This window comes from Saccoglossus kowalevskii, chromosome 5 (genome assembly GCF_978046115.1).
Source record: "Saccoglossus kowalevskii chromosome 5, keSacKowa6.1, whole genome shotgun sequence".
Lineage (NCBI taxonomy): Eukaryota > Metazoa > Hemichordata > Enteropneusta > Harrimaniidae > Saccoglossus > Saccoglossus kowalevskii.
Window position 1 is genome coordinate 12,791,482 of NC_140645.1, and position 22,365 is coordinate 12,813,846.

The 22,365-nt window shown below is 36.0% G+C and overlaps 1 protein-coding gene across 1 annotated transcript; it reads right to left on the bottom strand.

The window, feature by feature from the left end:
• Positions 1-17,702: 17,702 nt before the first annotated feature.
• LOC144355175 (uncharacterized) lies at positions 17,703-19,127 on the bottom strand. Its single transcript, XM_078010585.2, has one exon. The coding sequence runs from the start codon at positions 19,125-19,127 to the stop codon at positions 17,703-17,705; it is 1,425 nt and encodes a 474-aa protein (XP_077866711.2).
• Positions 19,128-22,365: the final 3,238 nt, after the last annotated feature.

Sequence of the window (22,365 nt, forward strand, 5' to 3'; positions counted from 1 at the left end):
GACGACACTGCCATATCGCACAGATATTCAACACCACCATATCGAATTTGGATTTGGCCATACCATTTCAAGCTGCAGTGTGTCTAAACAATGACTCAACAAACAATAAACACATCTCCCATCCACCACACAAATTTTAGCCACAATTGAACAACCAAGAAAGCAACAAATATCAGGCTGCATCTTGAAAACAACGAGATACCACATTACAACCAGTCATTACAAACATGAAAAATCCTCCACCCCTCCCAGTACACCCTACAGCATTAATGGTTCCTATACTCATTTGCATCTATGTACAACAAGCTTAGCCAATAGATGCACCTGACTCATCAAACTTTTGACCAACCACTCATTCTAAATAAGAGTGAGGGCGCTATTTACTAATGAGAAGAATCTTTTAAACGAATTAAACAGATATATATATATATTTACATGATTCGTTGATATTTATTTTGGTCAAATAAAATGTGCACTGAATTGGTACGAGAGTGGTATTCCAATACTAACTGGTGAAGTAATTATTGAAATTACATTTGAAAGATTATAGTGCCATGTATAACCTAATGTTGTAATTACAACGCATGCTGGATTGTGTGTGTAACATGTCTCTCTGTTTGAAAGTTTGTTGAATTTCTTCGTGAATGCTACTATAAATTTTGTCTAGGTCTTTCCATTAGTACTTGAACTTAAAACTTTAAATATTATTATTAATATTATACTGAATCAATAAACGTTTGTTTATTAATATGTCTGTCTCAAATCTTCGATAGTGAATGTTTTTGACATTTAATCTTTTATCTGTAAAGTATTGTTTTTATATATCTAAATCTATTTGAACTGTGTACTGCTTCGTGTTAATTTGAAATCAAGCAATCAAATATGCATGCTCGTATTGAATCAAATATCAATGCATTCCCTCGTTTCCCTTGCAGAGTAAAGTGTATTTGGAATTGAAATACTAGTAACTTATCCTAGACTGCTGACGTGTGCGTCATTATTTTCCACAATCCCGGTGTTCGGCGAATACGCTAACCAATATGCCGAACCGCTTATATTTTCAATAGGTAAGAGTCGATTGGATATTGTACATACCATAAGCAATCATATTAACACAACATCTAGCAATGAATTAACATACATGAATAGAACAAAAATAAACTGTAACTTTTGCCATGATGCTAAGAAAAACATGTGCAATATGAAAATAAATACGAGAGTCATTTTGCATCATTTATTAATTTGGTCCAACAGCGTATGATTGAAAATATCCTGAGCAACGACATTTACATCATGCCAATAAAAGGTAAAATCGAAATTCGAACTGTGGATATGTACGAGTCTGAAAAAGTAACACCTTCAAGGTTTGGCAGCGTGATAATTCACGACGGCTTCTTTGCTGTGAGCTTATCCAGCACTCCAGCGTTCGCTTCAAGAAAGCGACGTTGCGCTGCAGAGGAAACACCTTTTCAGATTGCTTCAGGGAATAGAGTATGTATCGTACCCAGGACGGATGGTATTTTATGGGGGAAGAACCTAGTGTTTATTTCAAACGTTGCATTAAAATTACTTTTATGATTTTTGTGCTGTATTTAATTATGCAGCAAAATAATGAAATAAAACGAGTAAACTTTTAAAAGTTGTATTCATATAAATGTACTGGCTCACTCCTCGGTTGTACGTTCAACACTATTCATCGATGAATTGGTTAATTAAAGCTTCGAAACATACTGTATATAATCCATGTAGTTTTGTTGTGCTCGTAAAGCCCCGACTACAGACATATCCGTTCAATAATCCCGCGAACTGTTTAAATAGCAATGATTTTGCTGCCACTGAGTAAGACAAAACGAGAGATCAACATGGAATCACGACGTTAAAATGTAAGGTCGTATTAATGAGCACTTCTCGGAATATTTATTACAAATAAAATCTCCCCCTGATGAAAGAATTCATAAAAATACCAAATAAAACAAATTTATCAATGACATTAATTCATTGCGTTTTAAAAAATATCTGCAATGGTCATATCGCCCAATATTGACATTTGGTGGGGTCGTATCGCCGCTCGTGTTCTTTTAGCTACTCAACGGGATATTTGGTGATAACCTCATAATATCATATCTTTGGTATGTATCATGTAGCAACACGACTATAGCCTGATATGTAGTTCGTATCAATATTGAATGGTGAGTGACAGATACAACTAGACAGATACCGATAACTCCATATCTGACATCTGGTGAAAAATACATTAGGTCATACATGCTGTACTTCAATGTACATAAAGCTCAATGCCATTCATTTGAGTTCTGACTATAATATGTTTAGAATTATACTATGAAAGCTATCATGCTGTATCTTTGTTTTTAGCATATATATATATATATTCAATATTGAAAATTATGGAAACAATTGCCACATTTGCCGGACTTTCTACAACTCTTGAACACACGTACTCAATTAAGGTAACTCGTAATGGGATTTGTTTGTCCTTAATAAGAAAAATATAGTAGTATCTTCACTGAAGAACGAATGACTCACAGTATGCAATTTATTTATGATATAATAAGTGATTTCGATTTCAATGAAGTTAGGCCGGGTACAGTTATTAAACTATTTAAGGTTTTATGATTACTAAATTTTAGCAGCCGTATTTTAGGTTAATTTTAACGTCCCATATATAATATTCCTCCCAGTAAGAAACAATTACTCAGACTTCATCGCTGATAGGTTGGGCTATTTAGTGATAATATCAAAAGGCTTTGTTGATATTAATTATGGGTTACCCACATGGACAAAGCTCAGACTATTTCAGTGTAAGACAATGTCTTCTTTCAATCCATGATACTGTCACGGTCTGTTTTTTTATTTTGAGTGTTTCACAACGGCCTTCTTAGGGTAATATCTTAGCTGACGTAGGTAAAAAAGGGGGGTAACATAAACTAAGAACACATTAACAATAACATTTAATAATATGGATCGGGTTCGTAATTTAGTGAAGTAACATAAATAACGATTATATGAACAAACATGGAATATGAAAAATGATCATAAATCGTTGTACTGACCTTCAAAAGTTGCAGGAAGCACTATTAACACTGTATTTCCCTTTTCGGAAAAGTTCCATTTCTGATTACAAGTTTTTCTTCTCATAGAATAATTAGTCGGTGAGCTATATAACAATAGTTCACATATTTCATTCGGAATTTGAAGACATGAGAAACGAAATGACGGAACACACGACTAGCATGGCTCACGGTAGTTAGTCGAGTTTAATGAGTAACTTGTGACGTAAACAATTCGGCACATGAACCAAGAGTTTTTGTCTGTTTACCAGTTCGTTTCGTAAGCAAGGTAAATTGGGATATCTCGTATTTGTGGAAAATAGTTAAATATGGTAACGCGATTTACAGAATTTCGGGCAGAATAGAATTAAAGATCCAAAAGTTCCAAACATGAAAGAGAAAAACAAGTTATAATTAAAACGGTATATTTGGTAGTATGGCCGCCCCTATTCCAAAGTATAATGCTCAGTGAACATTCAACTTTGGGGGTAAACATTACACAATGTAGGATAATATTTAGTAAATAAAAAATACAACCGATTCCACCACAAAACTTTCTGAACAAATATAATGAAATACACATTATGTGAATTCACTCAAACGTGGTAAGATGTCATAATGCCAATTATACGAAAATCTCTGTTCCCCTCTTTCATTACCAATGTCAAATTATGTGAACCAGGTATTATATTTTCTGCAATTTTAAATGTCAAGGTTACTTTATAATTCCATTTACCATCGACTATAATCTTAGATTCGTTTTTAAAATCTATAAAAGCAACCACTTTCCCACAATGTGAACATCCCATAATTCCTATAGCAATGGAGTGTAACACACCGTTCACAAAGCCTCACAGATCATTGATTCAGTGGGACAAATGTGTACGGGAAAGATAAATTTTGGGGCTCGGCACAGGAAAGATACATGTGGTTCATCGATATAGTCACCAAGACCGGAAGCAGGGGCAACAAAACCAGGCGGCACACACAGGCACTTTAACTCCACAATCTTTAATGTAATCTACTTCAGTAAAATAAACAAAGGTACAATAATTAGCATATGCATATAAATATGTGAGATAGGATATCCTGAAAATATATCAAGGAAAGAAAGAAAACCTAACCTTAGCTAATTAGTGTTTGAGTTTAAATGTGCTAATCGGTCCCTCAATGAATAATAAAATCAGCTAATTTGTCCCTAACAAAGCCAATGTTATCAACAATAAATGAACAATAACCATCAACCAATCAAAAAACACAAGTGTACATAAGTAACAAACACATGAATATGTCAACAGTTCAGCATCGATGTTCACATCAGGTCACAGCTCACTCACAGTCAGCTTCTGTGTGCAGTTCCACCGTTGGGGGCGCTGCACGACGAAATAGGGCGTGGCCTGGGTGTGTCCGGTGATTACCCAGATACAGCGTAGAGGGCGCTGTTCAACAACAACGGGCTTGGCCTGGGTGTGTCCGCAGATTATTCGGGCACAGTGTTGAGGGCGCTGCTCAACAACAATGGGCGTGGTCTGGGTGTGTCCGCAGATTATTCAGGCACAGCGTTGAGGGCACTGTTCAACAACAATGTTATCAAAAGTTCATTCGTAGAAATTCTGAACAATAGTCATAATCAATTGTCATAATTCAGAAATAGTTCTCTGTACAGTGGGACACAACTTGACTATCAATCCCAACTCACAGTACAAGTGTTATTCAGCAGACAGTTTGAAAGTAGAAAGTTGAGAGGTAGAATTACTGTACCCTATATTAGCTCAGTTACAGCTGCCATCAGATGTCACCAGTCAGCGGTTCTTTTGATGGATGAGAACTGATGTCACCACAGAGTCACCAAAAGTTCAGGGTGAGATTCACCCACTCCCGTTGCATAGGAAATCTTGAACTACAGCTGGAAACGTTGATTCCGGTCCGATCTCCCGAAAACACAGTTCTCTGAGTTCCTCTTCTCATAAGCTCTCTGAATATGAGAACCACATCCCAGCTGACTCCTGGTTTAAGCAGGAATGCAACTGCTCCCCACAGAGCTGTCCCAAAACACTGTCGACACTCTGGGAACTATCTGCTGACTAATTCAAACCTGCAAGCTAAGCTAGTATCTTTACTGGGGGTAACTCCACCCTTGGACGCACCCCATAGGTCAAGGAGTCCATCATCTGATAATGACGGTGTACTTTTCGACAGGTATTAATGACTCTAAAATTCCCCAATCCCTATATGGAGTGAAACACAGCTCAGCCCATTGTTTCTGAAAAAGTGGGAAAATTGCCTGGAATGTGCTTATAACTTTGAAAATCTGGATAATTGTGCGTGATTATCAATAACAATAAAACTAAAAAATAAAGAAACCTACGTCAATACACTATTATCATATGTCTAATTAGTCTAATTAATATTAATCACCTCAATTCCTTATTAAGCTATTCTAATTAATTTCTGCCCTAATTAGTACTAAGTAGCCATTAACTTGCTTGTAATAAGTGATTTCATCTTCATCTTCAATTTGGTCTCCATGGTTACCCCATAGCTACCAAGAAAGCTATAGTACCCCGTATAGGAAACTTAAACAGTAAACACAGTAATTCTGGAAGAAATTAAGCAACGCTCAAAAGCTCCTAATAAAAATCACAAATTATCTACGATATACTACGGCTAATCTTCAAACATTAAATCTTTGCTAATTATACTCATTACCACATAATTGGCTTTGACCTAATTCTTACTTTCCCTGTAGTTTTAACTGAAGTTCACACACACTAACCATAACACTAATTAATTAACTGTCACTCTCACCAACTGATAGTGGGTTCTCAAGTATCAATGAACACCAGCTGGTATACATATACTCACATGTACTAGCTATCGTACCCTACTCTTAATCGTATGAAATCATTAAGGTCTAATTATTTCAATCGGTTACAGGAGCAGTTTAGGTTTTGATAAGGATTGACTGTGATACTGAATGTAATATTACTGTTTATCGAATGCGACTCCGAGGCGACTTTATTATCTGTTTGTCCAGCTGTTTTCCCTTCTAAGTCAACGCGTTTCCAACCGTTGGCATTGGTTGGTTCTAAAGTAGCAGACGTGTTCTCGTTACTGCGAAGAGATGACCAACACTTGGGACGATAGATAATAGTTTCATTGAAAAGTGGTTTTGGCAAATCAGAGTGACCATTCAAGGGTAGATTTACTTGTTCAGGGGAAGATAAATGTGACTTGGTCAAGTTTACAAAAACTTCTTCATAGAAATGGAGTAGAAAAATACCCATCAGTATATGAACATCTTTACTTGGGTGTGCACCACTCTTGCTTTCGACGAGTTGAGAAATATTTCCCTGCATGATTGTTGGGCACAATGCATCTGGCATACTTATTGATGGTATGTTATAATACAGACTCAGTGGCGTACTGGATACATTTTCATTATTTATGCATGGTGACTTAGAACGCATCTGTGCCCCGTGGACAAAATTCACGTATATTAACTGGGGGGAGTTCGGAAAATCCAACACAACACGAGTCAATTCTTCTTGCGCATAAGGTTTCACATGTTTTATAAAATCATTCACCGTAAATCCCCAAAGTATTATATCCATCATTCTTGTATTCAAATGGGTATTTATGCAATATTCGTAATATCTACTGTCTGTGACACCGATTGCAGCATTGTGAAGTTTTACTGGAACACCCAACAATTTATGTAGACCTTCAGATAGTACATTACCATAGCTGAATGTTCTAGCCGAAATTGAACCCCCAACTATACCAATGTGCAAATTCTATTTGTCATCAGAACATCTCTAAAAATCCGCTGGAGATTGTCAATGGAAGGCAAATGTTTCAACGCTATAAATCATCCCATCTTGAACTTGAAAGGCAATATTTTTTTCCCAAGATGCAATATACCTGTTGAGCTCTAACAATCGATTTGGTAGTTCTTTAACATGCATATAATAGTTGCTCACGTGCGTTTGTTCAATCACTGGCTGCGGCATTGTGGCTACATTGTTGGCTTTTGGAACATTATAGGCAACATTAATTTAGATAGTGAATAAAATACAGATACAGATACAATCTCCTGAAGTCGCTGACAACTTTTTATATGCTGATTTCTTTTCCATTATGTTCCTAAGTGAAAAATATAATATATTACAGGTTAAATGTTTTAAAAGATGTTTTGCTCGCTTGTATAAACATATTGTACTGTAGTTCATCGTTCAAATGGCATGGTTTTGCAAGCCTAATATAAAGATACGCCCCAATGGACCCATACGGGATTCTACCAAGAAGCTACGTATTTGGCCTCGGTGAAATGCATAGATGTGATTGCATGCGACCAATCGCAGTTGGCGTAGCATATGACAACTGGGCATAACTGACCATGTTATGTGGCACAGTGGTACAAAAACGTTGGTCTATTATGCATACAATCACTCGATCTAGCTTGTTATAGGACGTATTTGACACGGAAAGTAATAGCTATTGATTCCATCCGTCCTGCTATCAGGTGTACGTAGAGAAGTTTAATACGAGTTACGTCATGAGCTATTTAAACTGTCCATTTGTGCGTTAGCTTTAATACCTTAGAATAAGAGGAATAAGATTTTTTTGGACTTTTATTATTTTTGTATCATATTTATCATTGTAATGTAATGTATATCTTAATGATTCGTGATACACATATATTATTATGGTAGTAAATTGTCTGATAAGCATGTTACGGAAATTTAGTAACTAAGTAGTTTTTGTTTTAATTACTGACAACTCATCAATTTGCATAGCGCAGACCATTGAATTTGCCACTAGAAACAAAATGTCTTAGTTAAGAATGATGCATTTTAAATTTCATCATGGCAGCATCTGAATAGCAACACCCTTTGGTCAGATAATAGATTGTCTGAATAAAGGTTCTGTCAGAATAGCCTAGCCGAACAACCACAATGAAGGTAGTTCTGTGAAATAAACACCGCTAGGAAGAACATTGACACGCCACAAGTACAGTTTGAAGACTTCGAAAAAGTAGTTGATTGTTTTGTGTGCTAATACAATGATATATTACACGACGGTCTCGTCACTGGATGTCAATAAACAACGTTATTTGTTTTTAGTCAAGCGATTCGGCAGTTTACATTTATGTGTTCTAACATGTAGAGTGTTTATGAATGTAAACATAAATATACTGACTGCCACACACACACAGATACACAGCATTATTAAGCATGACAATATTATGTTAATTAAGATAAACCATCGTTTTAACTACTTGAAAACGGATTGTTATTTTGAATAGATATTTTCGAATAATAAAGGGTTATTTGCGTTTTAGAGAAATACAAAATCTGTAACATGCGTCTATTAAATATACACAAAACCTGAATAGGGAAACAAAATCACCCGTCAAAGAAATACATAAAGCAAGGAATTTGTAAATATTACCTATTTAATATTTGATTATACACACTGCATTCATCAACATAATGCTAGCTATTCATATAGTAACACGTTATAATACCACATAGAGTCACGACAACTGGTCTCTATGTATATAAAAATAAGTTATCTCCATTTACTATGACGTTATCTCGACATACTATTTGACATTGACGTCATTATTTTAACATACTGTAGCATTATTTCTGTCACTACATCAACATACTACTCCTTATCTTCATATACAGCAGCAGCATCTCCACACATTACTCATATAGATAGATACTTGTTTACACACATTATCAGAATCAATATTCTTAGATCAAGTCCATGGTCACTTGCTTCACTGAGACTTACTATATTTAGGAGATAATACACAAACTATAATCTACGACTGAAGGCATCTCTAAGCTAACTAATCAATGCATGGTAATCTGCAAATCAAAGAAACTGTTATTATACTGTTACACGTTTTTGCTGGTGATGTGGATAGGAACACCAAGTGTCCACACAGTATACGGGAAATACACCCACACCACAAGAGTTTGAGTAAATTGTGTTTGACAATCGTTATTTTATTGAGGCCTGTGTAAGAATATATCATAGAGGCGACGGAACACAACTATAAATGATGTTCTCATATATGGAAACAAATGATATATATTATAAATAAACAGTGTTTTAGTATATAAAACAAACTATATAAAGGCTGTTGTATTTCAGGTTCCGTTAACCTTGGGCACAATACTGTTAACGATTTATCGGTGTTCAAGGTGGACTCCTAACATCCAACCTATAACCTTAATTTAACCTCAACTTGCCAGTTCCCTGGTAGATGAGATAGGCTGACGATCGTAAAATACCTTAACTATAAAAGCAATTTGGGAACAGACCAAGGAACGATAAACATATATTATTGTGAGCGCGCTACACAGAAATAGACAGGCAAATGCCCTATTAATAAATAAACAATGCTTTTGTGTATAAAACCAACTCAATAAAGGCGAACAAAGAGTATAACCTAATTTATTCGTGACCTTGAAATCAGGCGAGCAAATCCATGCACTACCATAGCCTAACCCGTCAGTCATAATTTTCCGAAGTGAAACAAAGGTGCCCTGAGCCCAAAAGTGCACAGATCGTGTTTATAATTTATTTGAATAAGGCAAAGAATGGTTAGAAGAGAAGAAATTGTACTTACCTTCGATGAAGAACACACTGTCAAATTACTTTTATTCCGAAAACATTCCACTTCTGATTATGTTTCTCCTCGGGCGGTACCGGAGTTTAATGATTAACTTGTGTCACGAGGCGTCTAGATAGTATTGTTATTTAAATTATGTATTTAATAATTATGTGACGTCATGGTATTACAAACAAAGGTGGTCTACATGTTTCGTGACCTTGAAATCCGGCGAGCAGATCCATGCACTATCAGAGCCGAACCCATTATTCGGAAGTCCAACCGGGAAGGATGCCTGGCGCTGTGGATGCGAAGCTACAATTCGACGCTTCAATTCGTGAACCCAAGTCGCTGGCTACCCAAAATTCACCAGGTCGACGAAGCCTACTGATACAATTCGACGCACATTGGGGAAAAGTTAGGTCCCGGACATTCCTACACGCATACTAGCAAGTCCAGGGCTTTACGTTATTATACTATGTTGTTAATTTCTAGAATTGTTATTTTTCTGGCCAGTATTTTACAAGTATATATCACCGGTATATGTGACGAGTAGGGAATGCAGTTTCTCCCTCTGGTCGTAGGATTGTTACCGACTTTGCTGTGGTGCCTAGAGTGCGTAATTTCGTAACCCACACCTCATACAAACAGAGTATTGGTGCATGGTGTAGGCCGCGTTTAGTGCTGAACCGTAGTAGGGGCGGGCGATGCTGCCAGAAACTAGAACGAGAACTATACCATATGTTTTGTAAGATTGAGCAGTGTGCATTATTTTTTCTGAATATATATGCATATATTTGTATTTAACTATACTGGTTCACATCAGTCTAAATTATCTCGGTATTACACAGATATTGTGTAACTTTATACACAAGAATCCGCATAATATTATTAAGTGTTTTGGGTTAATATTTGACCCGACCCCGTCATAACTTGTGACGTAAACAAATTAGTTGTGACAAAATTCCATTTCTGTTATTGAACAGTAACTGCTTGAGTTTTGACTAAATAGTTGACATTCGAATCTCACTAGCGCCGACTTTTGGCCGCGTCCACTCCGTGCGTGTCTATTTGACAGTTGGCTGAAAAATCATGTATTACTTTGAGTTTGTTCTGAATTATTTTGAAATTATGGTGTTTAATAGTGCTTTTTTTCTTAACATTGTATTCCATGTAATTGTTTAAACAATAACGATTTTAACACTGCAATAAAGATGCAATAAATTCTTTCGTTTTATTACAGTTATTGTTTCTACATGAGTTATTGACCACACTACATGGTTTGGAATTTCATTCAGCTTCTGTCAGTCATAATTCAAGACAAATACAAGGCAAAAATATAGCACATTATCCTTTTTTCTGTAATATGATTGTGTAATCGGTAATTTCTTATGAATTTTATTAATTTATAAATTTCTGAATTGTCGAAATCAATTCTTTTTTGGGTTTTTTTCCCAAATTACGAAAAAAATTCCACAACATCGGCAACGAAAAGTCTTTATCGTAGTGTGTCCAGAAAAATATCAGAACAATTTTATCATTACCACACAAAATTAATCTGTTGCATGGAATAATATCTTCATGACTGTACATAATAAACTAATGAACAATGTCATACGATTTATGAACAACTTTTTCGAAAATCGTGAGTAGGCTTCCTCCTTAACATATTGTGAGCTTGGCTTGGCTAAGAAGACTCATAATAGTTTCTTGTTAGACACTATCTGAGCGCTGTAATCTAAAGAGTCAAACTCAACAAGGGAACAATTTCACTTGATGTGACGTGTCGTAAAGTACACGATTACAATATTTTCATTAATTGGTACATTACAGGCTGTAACAGTAATTGAGTTTAATTGAACTCCAATTAAAACGCCATCCTATTTTATCGTTGTGTTTTAAATCAAACATAACGCAACTTAATTAAAAGTTAATATATACTTATTATTATATATTAAATATATTAAAAGTGTATCCAATGAAGTCCTGCAAACATATGGCAATACAAGTATGTGTTTGTTTGTGTGTGTGTTCGCCATAGAACTCTAAGCGTACAATATATCAATAATAAATCGGGGCAAAATTTGCTGACAACAATTTTGGTAGAGAAAAACAGTAAAATTTCAGCCGGAAATCTTTGTAAATCGCGAGCAAAGTGTGAAAAAGATAAGGACCCGCACTTAGAAATAAATATGTAATAGAACTGATAACAAAAATTAAGCACTTTTACAATGTACATACATGATACACGGTTAAATTAAAAACATTATGGGTTCATAGGTCAAAGGCAAAAGTCACTGGATGACAAAACGTCACATGACAAATGTATCAAATACTGTAAGGGGTTAATTATTCACTGGGTTTTAATTTTGTTTATTTGGCTGACTGGAAAATGCGCTAAATTAAAACCCAGTGATTATGTAAAATTTAGCATAGAACACGTTATCTCAATGATAAAAGCATGAATTTATGAACCCACTGAATATGCGTGAAATTAGTCATTTTACAGTACATTTTCAGGAACATACTGTTGGTTGTGCACTGATAATTGGGTTTTATTGTCGCTAGGCATATCATGGTTCAGAATATAGTTATATGTTATGCTTAGATAATTGCAGTGGTAGTGATAATCACCAGAAATATGTTTATAAATAATTAATATCATTTGAAAAGGTCATAATTTGCTATATATTATAGTATACCTTTGACTATCATTATGAATCATGGAATATGGTTTTATATGTTTCCCAGTATATATATACATGCATGCATACATACATACATACATACATACATACATACATACATACATACATACATACATACATACATTAAATTAATCCAAAAGTTTAGCTTCAACAGACATTTCCTTGAAGAATGTATAAACGAAATAGAAATAATATTCAGTGCAGAGATCAATGTAATGTGTAAGATATGTGCTACATCAAACAATTTAACTCTTGGTTGATGATGCCCTGCAGCAGAAAGTAATCTAATAGACTGAGAAACTACTAATATTTTACAATATGGTATTGACTGTTAGAGTAACTTATGGTCATCTCGTGATTGTATAATACCAAGTATTAAATCATTTGTATGAGAGGAGTGTCTTTGGATACAGACATATATATCATGTAAAGTATCCTGGACCATTCAAAATAAACGTTAAGGGAATAAGGCAATCATCAAAATCTGCTCTGTGTGTAATTAGTAATCTTCATCAGTATCTGTGTCACTGTCATCGATATATAATGCTGCTATTGTTAGAGGGTTGGCGCATTCACCATCGTTGCGTTCTAAACGAAGTTGGGCTTCGCAGGAACATGCCGCTGTACATGGCTGGTTGTTGTCGATACATGTACAGTTTGTGTGGCAAGAATTATGTTTGCATGTACACAACAAATCATTCATGAGTCCCGGTGATGTTGGTTCCTGATCCATCATGCATGGCTGTAAGGAATTGTCAGCTTCCCTAAAGTATCCATACTTTGTTGCTTCTGGGATACCAGGGATGGTGACATCTGCTTGCTTCCATATCATCAATTGATATGCAGTGCGTAGAATATGCTGTTGGAAGCTGTTTTCAGTCAGGGGAAGTTTCTTAGGTGCAATCTGCTTTGCTGCTTTTTTACATCGCAAAGTATCAAGCCATACAAAGCACCTACAAATGCAGTGCAAGCAGCCCTCTGCTGTCTGGATATCTGCAATTTTTCCCCAAGATTGGTAAGTGGCTGGAACAGATTTGCTTTCTGCATCATAATTCTGAAGGCTGTGCGTTTTCCGTGTCCATGGATTGCACTAACCGTGTCACACCCAGTAAGGCAGTATGCAGCAAGGAGAATATTGCGCTGCTCTTGGCTAAGCTGTTCAAATAGGGTATGCACAGGGATATATCTAGTTAGTGCGATGTGTTTGCCTTCACAACCAGTGAAGCACAATCCGTGTGCCAGCTTCTTCCTGTGGTGATGCCATTGATGGACAGGGCAGGGATTGCTGCCTATCTATTCTCAGAGCCCCATCGATCTGACCTCTACTGATATGCAGTACCTGGTTCTCCCCAAGAAAATAACCTGCGTGATCAGTCATGTAGTCAGTATAACACCTGGCAAGCTGAGCTTTGTTTTGTCCTCTGGTGAGAAATGCACGCCATACTTTCGGTATCTGCAAGTCCAAACTTATATATTCATGCCATTGGGTTGATGCCATTCTTTTGTCTCTAGTCTGTTTTTTGATGCTGTCCTTATCATATCTGTCGAATGCAATGTGAATGGAAGTGCTTCCATGTTTGTTGCTCCTCTGAATAATGTATTGCATGAAGTTAGCTGCAATATCCCTGAAGGTGACATTTGGCGGAGTAGCAGATAGAGGAAGCATCTGAATGATGGCATGTCCATCGAAGATAATGGCATCACAATGACCCACAGTGCTCTCATCACCGGGCAGGAGGTCTTCAAGTTTGTGCAAGAAATCAAACTTTGCACAGGACAAAGGTGTACCATCATCTGTGAATAAACTCAATGGGACTAAGGCGTTCTCGAAAGCCATCACTCTCTAGAGAGATATTCGTTTTACAGCATTCACTGTCAGTAGCCGTAGGTACATCACTTTCCCCGAAATTGACACATTCTTTGAACGAACCCTGACAGACTTGTTCAAGTCAGACATAGTCTTAATGTTTGATCTGGGTAATGCATCGTACAAGCTCTTTTGACGTGCATCCTGGCCTTCTGCATGTACCAATCTCTCGCTTATGAATCGGGATGCAAAGGCCACTCCTTTTTGAAGTGCTGTTGTCAAACATTGTTCTACCTGTGCAGAAGCAACACAGCCAGTTCCACATGTATGAGGTTAGGAGGTGGCTCCCTGAGATTGAATGGGTCTGAAAAGGTTCCATCAAACATGCTCTTCATCTCTGTGACATCTGTGTTCCAGCATCGGATCTCTGCATTGATTGTACGACCTCCTTGTGCAGACTCTCGATTATGACTGATCATATGGGTTAAACGAAAGGAATATATTCCAGTTGTGGGTCTGGCAAGAAACCATCGGGCTAGTGCTGGGCCTTTCAGGGTCAGGCCAATGAACCCTCTGTGCCCTTTAGAGCTTTGTTTTCTGTCGCTTCAATGGTGTATTCCAGCCAAACCCTGTTGAACTTTCCATTGCAGTTATCTCCCACACTGATGACCATTTTCATTGGGCAACACTTGGGGTTGAACGAATGAGCCATACTATGCTTTCTGTGTTACGCTGACCTGAAGCACTGCTGATGTAAGGAAGCAATGCAGTTGTGAATAGAATACTGAGTAGCCCAATGAGAAGATGTGTTCCACAAGCTTCCTGCTCCCAAATTCATGATGAAGGTGAATGGCCAACCCGAATGCTTTGGTGATATTTGTGAAGTGGCCAAAGTGGTTATATAAAAAAAACAGGTCTTTGTTTGTTAGGCACCATATAGCCTCGTAGAGGAGAGGGTCTAGAAAGTCTTTCAATGAGGCCATTGTCATGTCATCAAGAGAGAAGTAATTCTGTGGTGGAGCAGTTGATTTTCTCAAGCGTTGGCGTGGGATACCGACAGCTTTATGTACACTTACGGCTTCATCAGTTTCCTCCTCAGGTAACTCTGTATCATCTAGCTGCTCCATCTCTTCAGATGTGCCCTTTAGTGTTTCCACCTAGTCACTTAATTTACACAGAGCATCACCCACTGAGATTTCACTTGAGCATACAAGATCTAACATGCCATGTTGAGGAACAAATGCAATGTCAGGGCATTCTTGCATTAGTTGGCGTTTCAAACGAAATGACCTGTACTTCTTAGGGTTCTCAACACCAGCTTCAGTTGCAAGCTCTTGAAAGCGAGATCGCAGTGTTGAAAGGATGAAGACTTTTTTTTCGTTTATGATGGCTGGTCGGAATTCATTAATAAGGGCCTTCAGTGCAGTTTGGTACACATTTTCAGTGTCTATCACTTATGTAGCTCGGGTAGCACTCGTTTTGTCTATGGTACCGTGCTTCAACATCTACGAGATCCCCGTTTGCAACTGAATAAAGTCGTGCCAACATGGTCTGATCACTTCTTCGTTTAGCAGCAGCTAAACACTTTTCGAGAAGGATACACAATAAAATGTTGCTATCAACATGTTGATTTATCAACATGACACCTATGGTCAAACACAAACTGTAATTATTTAAATAAAATGGTATTTTACTAAGCATAGTTTGATCAATATCATTCAAGTGAACCATGAACATGCTATACGGTGAAAATATGTGTGATACCATTGGTCACGTGATAATTCGACCTCTGGTGACCTTTGCCTATGACCTATGAACATATAACTTACAGAGTCTGAAAGGCTATCAATATAGCTTTACAATGGTATATATGTTTGTAAGATAAAGTAATTAAATGGAATTATATGAAGATTTATGTTTCCTATACCCCCATTTTATATTACCGATAGTGTCTGTTTTGCCGGTTCTACATTACCAAATTAAAACCTCAATTTCTCTGCTCGCCAGCATTTCCAAAGATGTCCTCAGGCTGTTTCATACTCTAGACATATCGTCCTTCAAATTTATGCATGAGGAAAAATGTGGCACTTTGGGTGCCACTACCCCCTCTCAGAGATGGCCTCTGCTGCAGCACTATAAGGATTAGCTCTTAAGCTTACTGAAAATATACAATCGTATCTTTTCATTATTTTATTGACAAAATAACCATTAATTATAACAAGTTTTGTGTTTGCGACTTTTTTGCGATATTAAAAATTTGTAGCTCAGTTGCTATCGAAGATGTCACACCTTGTTCGTCCTTCAACAAATGCATTTGTATCTTCTTAATGAAAACCAGAAGCCTGAGTGCTCTAATGTTTAGTATAATGCTACCTTGGGTGGGTCTCTCTTAGATTTTGTGTCAGTATTGTATAATTGTGTAATTCTGCCCAATTCAATATTTAGTGCCATAATTACCAGATAGATCAAAGTGTATTATTATTATCCTTGTCGCAAATTCAACAGTCCCTGTCTTCAATAAGACAGTGGATGGTCTGGATTAAATACACAGACACAACAGATCTGAACTCAGCTCTGGGCTGCCATCTTGGATGTGATGACCTCCGTTTGTTAGTACTTCCGGGTTAACACATAATAAGGCTCTTTAGCTTAATAACGTTAATGTACAAATGTCAACCCGCTGATGGATCAATACACTACAATAGAAGGTGTAAAATAAATATGATACTTCAGTCTCACTCGCAGCTTTAGACATATGTGTTCATGGACAGATTGTCAACATGTAATGTATAACAGAGTAATTAGATTAAATACATATTTAGAGTAAATATGTACAAACAAAAATAGATCACGCTATATCCTTTCAATTATATGATCATTGAAACCCCGAACATGATTTCATATATTTTGTGGTTAGTTATTAACATATACATGGTTTATTATTAACTATAAAACTTTAGACAACCATCATATACACCTCATGTAACATTCCATGCCTGTTACGAAAAATATGTAGAATTTGATTTCAAACAAAAGGAGTTTGGAATCATTAACGTATTGCTTTAACCAGCAATGTAAATGGGGATATCTCGCATTTGTGGAAAATAGTTGAGTAAGGTAACGCGATTTACAGAATTTCGGGCAGAATATAATTAAAGATCCAAAAGTTTCAAACATGAAAGAGAAAAACAAGTTATGATTAAAACGGCATATTTGGTAGTATGGCCGCCCCTATTCCAAAGTATAATGCCCAGTGAACATTCAACTTTGGGGGTAAATGTTACACAATGTAGGATAGTGTTTAGTAAATAAAAAATCCAACCTATTCCACAACAAAATGGGGAGAAATTTAAAACTTTCTGTACAAATATAATGAAATACACATTATGTGAATAATCAACGTTGCACACATATTTCATAATAAATTGTGAGCCAATTAAAGTGATTTTGTTTTCGAAAATGATGAACCTAGCAATATACATATTCACTCAAACGTGGTAAGATGTCATAATGCTAATTATACGAAAATCTCTGTTCGCCTCTTTCATTACCAATGTCAAATTATGTGTGCCAGGTATTATATTTTCTGCAATTTTAAATGTCAAGGTTACTTTATAATTCCATTTACCATCGACTATAATCTCAGATTCGTTTTTAAAATCTATATAAGCTGCCACTTTCCCACAATGTGAACATCCCATAATTCCTATAGCAATGGAGCAGTTTAGGTTTTGATAAGGATTGACTGTGATACTGAATGTAATATTACTGTTTATCGAATGCGACTCCCAGGCGACTTTATTATCTGTACGTCCAGCTGTTTTCCCTTCTAAGTCAACGCGTTTCCAACCGTTGGCATTGGTTGGTTCTAAAGTGACAGACGTGTTCTCGTTACTGCGAAGAGATGACCAACACTTGGGACGATAGATAATAGTTTCATTGAAAAGTGGTTTTGGCAAATCAGAGTGACCATTCAAGGGTAGATTTACTTGTTCAGGGGAAGATAAATGTGACTTGGTCAAATTTACAAAAACCTCTTCAAAGAAATGGAGTAGAAAAATACCCATCAGTATATGAACATCTTTACTTGGGTGAGCATCACTCTTGCTTTCGACGAGTTGAGAAATATTTCCCTGCATGATTGTTGGGCACAATGCATCTGGCATACTTATTGATGGTATGTTATAATACAGACTCAGTGGCGTACTGGATACATTTTCATTATTTATGCATGGTGACTTAGAACGCATCTGTTTCCCGTGAACAAAATTCACGTATAATAACTGGGGAGAGTTCGGAAAATCCAACACAACACGAGTCAATTCTTCTTGCGCATAAGGTTTCACATGTTTTATAAAATCATTCACCGCAAATTCCCAAAGTATGATATCCATCAAGCGTGTATTCAAATGAGTATTTATGCAATATGCGTAATATCTACTATCTGTGGCACCGATTGCAGCATTGTGAAGTTTTACTGGAACACCCAACAATTTATGTAGACCTTCAGAAAGTACATTACCATAGCTGAAATTTCTAGCAGAAATTGACCCCCCAACTATGCCAATGTGCAAAGTCCTATTTGTCATCAGAACATCTGTAAAAATTCGTTTCAGATTGTCTGTGGAAGTCAAATGTTTCAACGCTCTATAAGTCATCCCATCTTGAACTTTAATGATAATATTTGTTTTCCAAGATTCAATATACCTGTTGAGTTCAAACAATCGATGAGGTAGTTCTTTGACATTAATAGAATGGTTGCTCACGTGGGTGTGTTGAATCGCTGGCTGCGGTATCGTAGCTACATTGTTGACTGCTGGAACATTATATGTCAAGATAATAAGCAGGACGAAGGTACATATACAACTTACTGAAATCGCTGACAATTTCTTAAATGATGACTTGTTTTCCATTATGTCCCTATGTAAAAACAATATACAATACTTAAATTAAATATTTTAAATATCTTTTATGTGTAAACAAACATCGACATTGGTCGCAGTGTATCGCACGGTTTCTCGGTGTGATCATACTTTTCCACGAATCCGTGGAGGATTTTACCCAGACATCGCGTATTTGACCTCAGTGAAAAAATAGAGACAGACAAATACAATACATGTGTCCCATCACAGTTGGCGTAATACGTTGTAACTGGTCATAAAATTTAGCGTTATGTTGCCGACCCCAAAGAATCACCGAGTCAGTGTTTACAGATTGTTCACAGTTTTCACTGTCAGGATTGCTTTTGGTATGTGGCCTGGTACTCACATTTGGTCGAAATATTCAGGAAGACTAGTTCTTGATCCTGTCAAAGTTATATTTGGTGCAGAAAGCGATAGCTATCGATTCCATATATCCGTTTGGCCGATGTGTAGCATGGTGCAGCAATCTCCGGCACGATTCTGTCTGTGCAAATTATTATTTTCATATGTTTTTCTTTGTTAAAAACTGATCAGTTCATTGTTCATATCCCAAACAGATGTTATTTTGTTGTCAGCGTGTAACAGTTTGAGTTATATTATTAGTCATATTATTAATAGCATAAAAGCTCACGAATATTACCGTGTTTTGTAACAGTTGTCTTTAGTGTGGTGTAGTAAACACAAGAATACACAAAAAAGTATTGAATTAATTATATATATATTTTTTCCTTTATATGATTCGTTGATTTTCGTACATTTGGTTACTTGGCATGGACTAGATCAATGCCGGTAATCCACGCGAAAAACATCGGTCACCGTATATTTATTTATTCATTTAATTGATTGAATGATTTATTTATTTATTTATTTATTTATTTATTTATTTATTGATTTATTGATTTATTGATTTATTGATTTATTGATTTATTTATTGATTTATTGATTTATTGATTTAATTATTTATTGATTTATTTATTGATTTATTTATTGATTTATTTATTTATTTTCATCTGAGAAATAATATATCTTTGGTTTTATCAGTATTAGTTACCAGATTATTTTGGTCAAATCAAATGTGCACTGAATTGGTACGAGAGTGGTACTCCAATACTAACTGGTGAAGTAATTATTGAAATTACATTTGAAAGATTATAGTGCCATGTATAACCTAATGTTGTAATTACAACGCATGCTGGATTTTGTGTGTAACATGAAACATGTCTGTCTGTTTGAAAGTTTGTTGAATTTCTTCGTGAATGCTACTATAAATTTTGTCTAGGTCTTTCCATTAGTACTTGAACTTAAAACTTTAAATATTATTATTAATATTATACTGAATCAATAAACGTTTGTTTATTAATATGTCTGTCTCAAATCTTCGATAGTGAATGTGTTTGACATTTAATCTTTTATCTGTAAAGTATTGTTTTTATATATCTAAATCTATTTGAACTGTGTACTGCTTCGTGTTAATTTGAAATCAAGCAATCAAATATGCATGCTCGTATTGAATCAAATACCAATGCATTCTCTCGTTTCCCTTGCAGAGTAAAGTGTATTTGGAATTGAAATACTAGTAATTTATCCTAGACTGCTGACGTGTGCGTCATTATTTTCCACAATCCCGGTGTTCGGCGAATACGCTAACCAATATGCCGAACCGCTTATATTTTCAATAGGTAAGAGTCGATTGGATATTGTACATACCATAAGCAATCATATTAACACAACATCTAGCAATGAATTAACATACATGAATAGAACAAAAATAAACTGTAACATTTGCCATGATGCTAAGAAAAACATGTGCAATATGAAAATAAATACGTGAGTCATTTTGCATCATTTATTAATTTGGTCCAACAGCGTGTGATTGCAAATATCCTTAGCAACGACATTTACATCATGCCAATAAAAGGTAAAATCGAAATTCGAACTGTGGATATGTACGAGTCTGAAAAAGTAACACCTTCAAGGTTTGGCAGCGTGATAATTCACGACGGCTTCTTTGCTGTGAGCTTATCCAGCACTCCAGCGTTTGCGTCAAGAAAGCGATGTTGCGCTGCAGAAGAAACACCTTTTCAGATTGCTTCAGGGAATAGAGTATGTATCGTACCCAGGACGGATGGTAATTTATGGGGGAAGAACCTAGTGTTTATTTCAAACGTTTGCATTAAAATAACTTTTATGATTTTTGTGCTGTATTTAATTATGCAGCAAAATAATGAAATAAAACGAGTAAACTTTTAAAAGTTGTATTCATATAAATGTACTGGCTCACTCCTCGGTTGTACGTTCAACACTATTCATCGATGAATTGGTTAATTAAAGCTTCGAAACATACTGTATATAATCCATGTAGTTTTGTTGTGCTCGTAAAGCCCCGACTACAGACATATCCGTTCAATAATCCCGCGAACTGTTTAAATAGCAATGATTTTGCTGCCACTGAGTAAGACAAAACGAGAGATCAACATGGAATCACGACGTTAAAATGTAAGGTCGTATTAATGAGCACTTCTCGGAATATTTATTACAAATGAAATCTCCCCCTGATGAAAGAATTCATAAAAATACCAAATAAAACAAATTTATCAATGACATTAATTCATTGCGTTTTAAAAAATATCTGCAATGGTCATATCGCCCAATATTGACACTTGGTGGGGTCGTATCGCCGCTCGTGTTCTTTTAGCTACTCAACGGGATATTTGGTGATAACCTCATAATATCATATCTTTGGTATGTATCATGTAGCAACACGACTATAGCCTGATATGTAGTTCGTATCAATATTGAATGGTGAGTGACAGATACAACTAGACAGATACCGATAACTCCATATCTGACATCTGGTGAAAAATACATTAGGTCATACATGCTGTACTTCAATGTACATAAACCTCAATGCCAGTCATTCACGTTTCGACTATAATATGTTTAGAATTATACTATGAAAGCTATCATGCTGTATCTTTGTTTTTAGCATATATATATATTCAATATTGAAAATTATGGAAACAATTGCTGAACACACGTACTCAATTAAGGTAACTCGTGATGGGATTTGTTTGTCCTTAATAAAAAAAACATAGTAGTATCTTCACTGAAGAACGAATGACTCACAGTATGCAATTTCGATTTCAATGAAGTTAGGCCGGGTACAGTTATTAAACTATTTAAGGTTTTATGATTACTAATTTTAGCAGCCGTATTTTAGGTTAATTTT

Excerpts from the sequence above, each read along its gene's own strand:
- LOC144355175 (XM_078010585.2), bottom strand. The coding sequence starts at position 19,127 with ATGGAAAACAAGTCATCATTTAAGAAATTGTCAGCGATTTCAGTAAGT.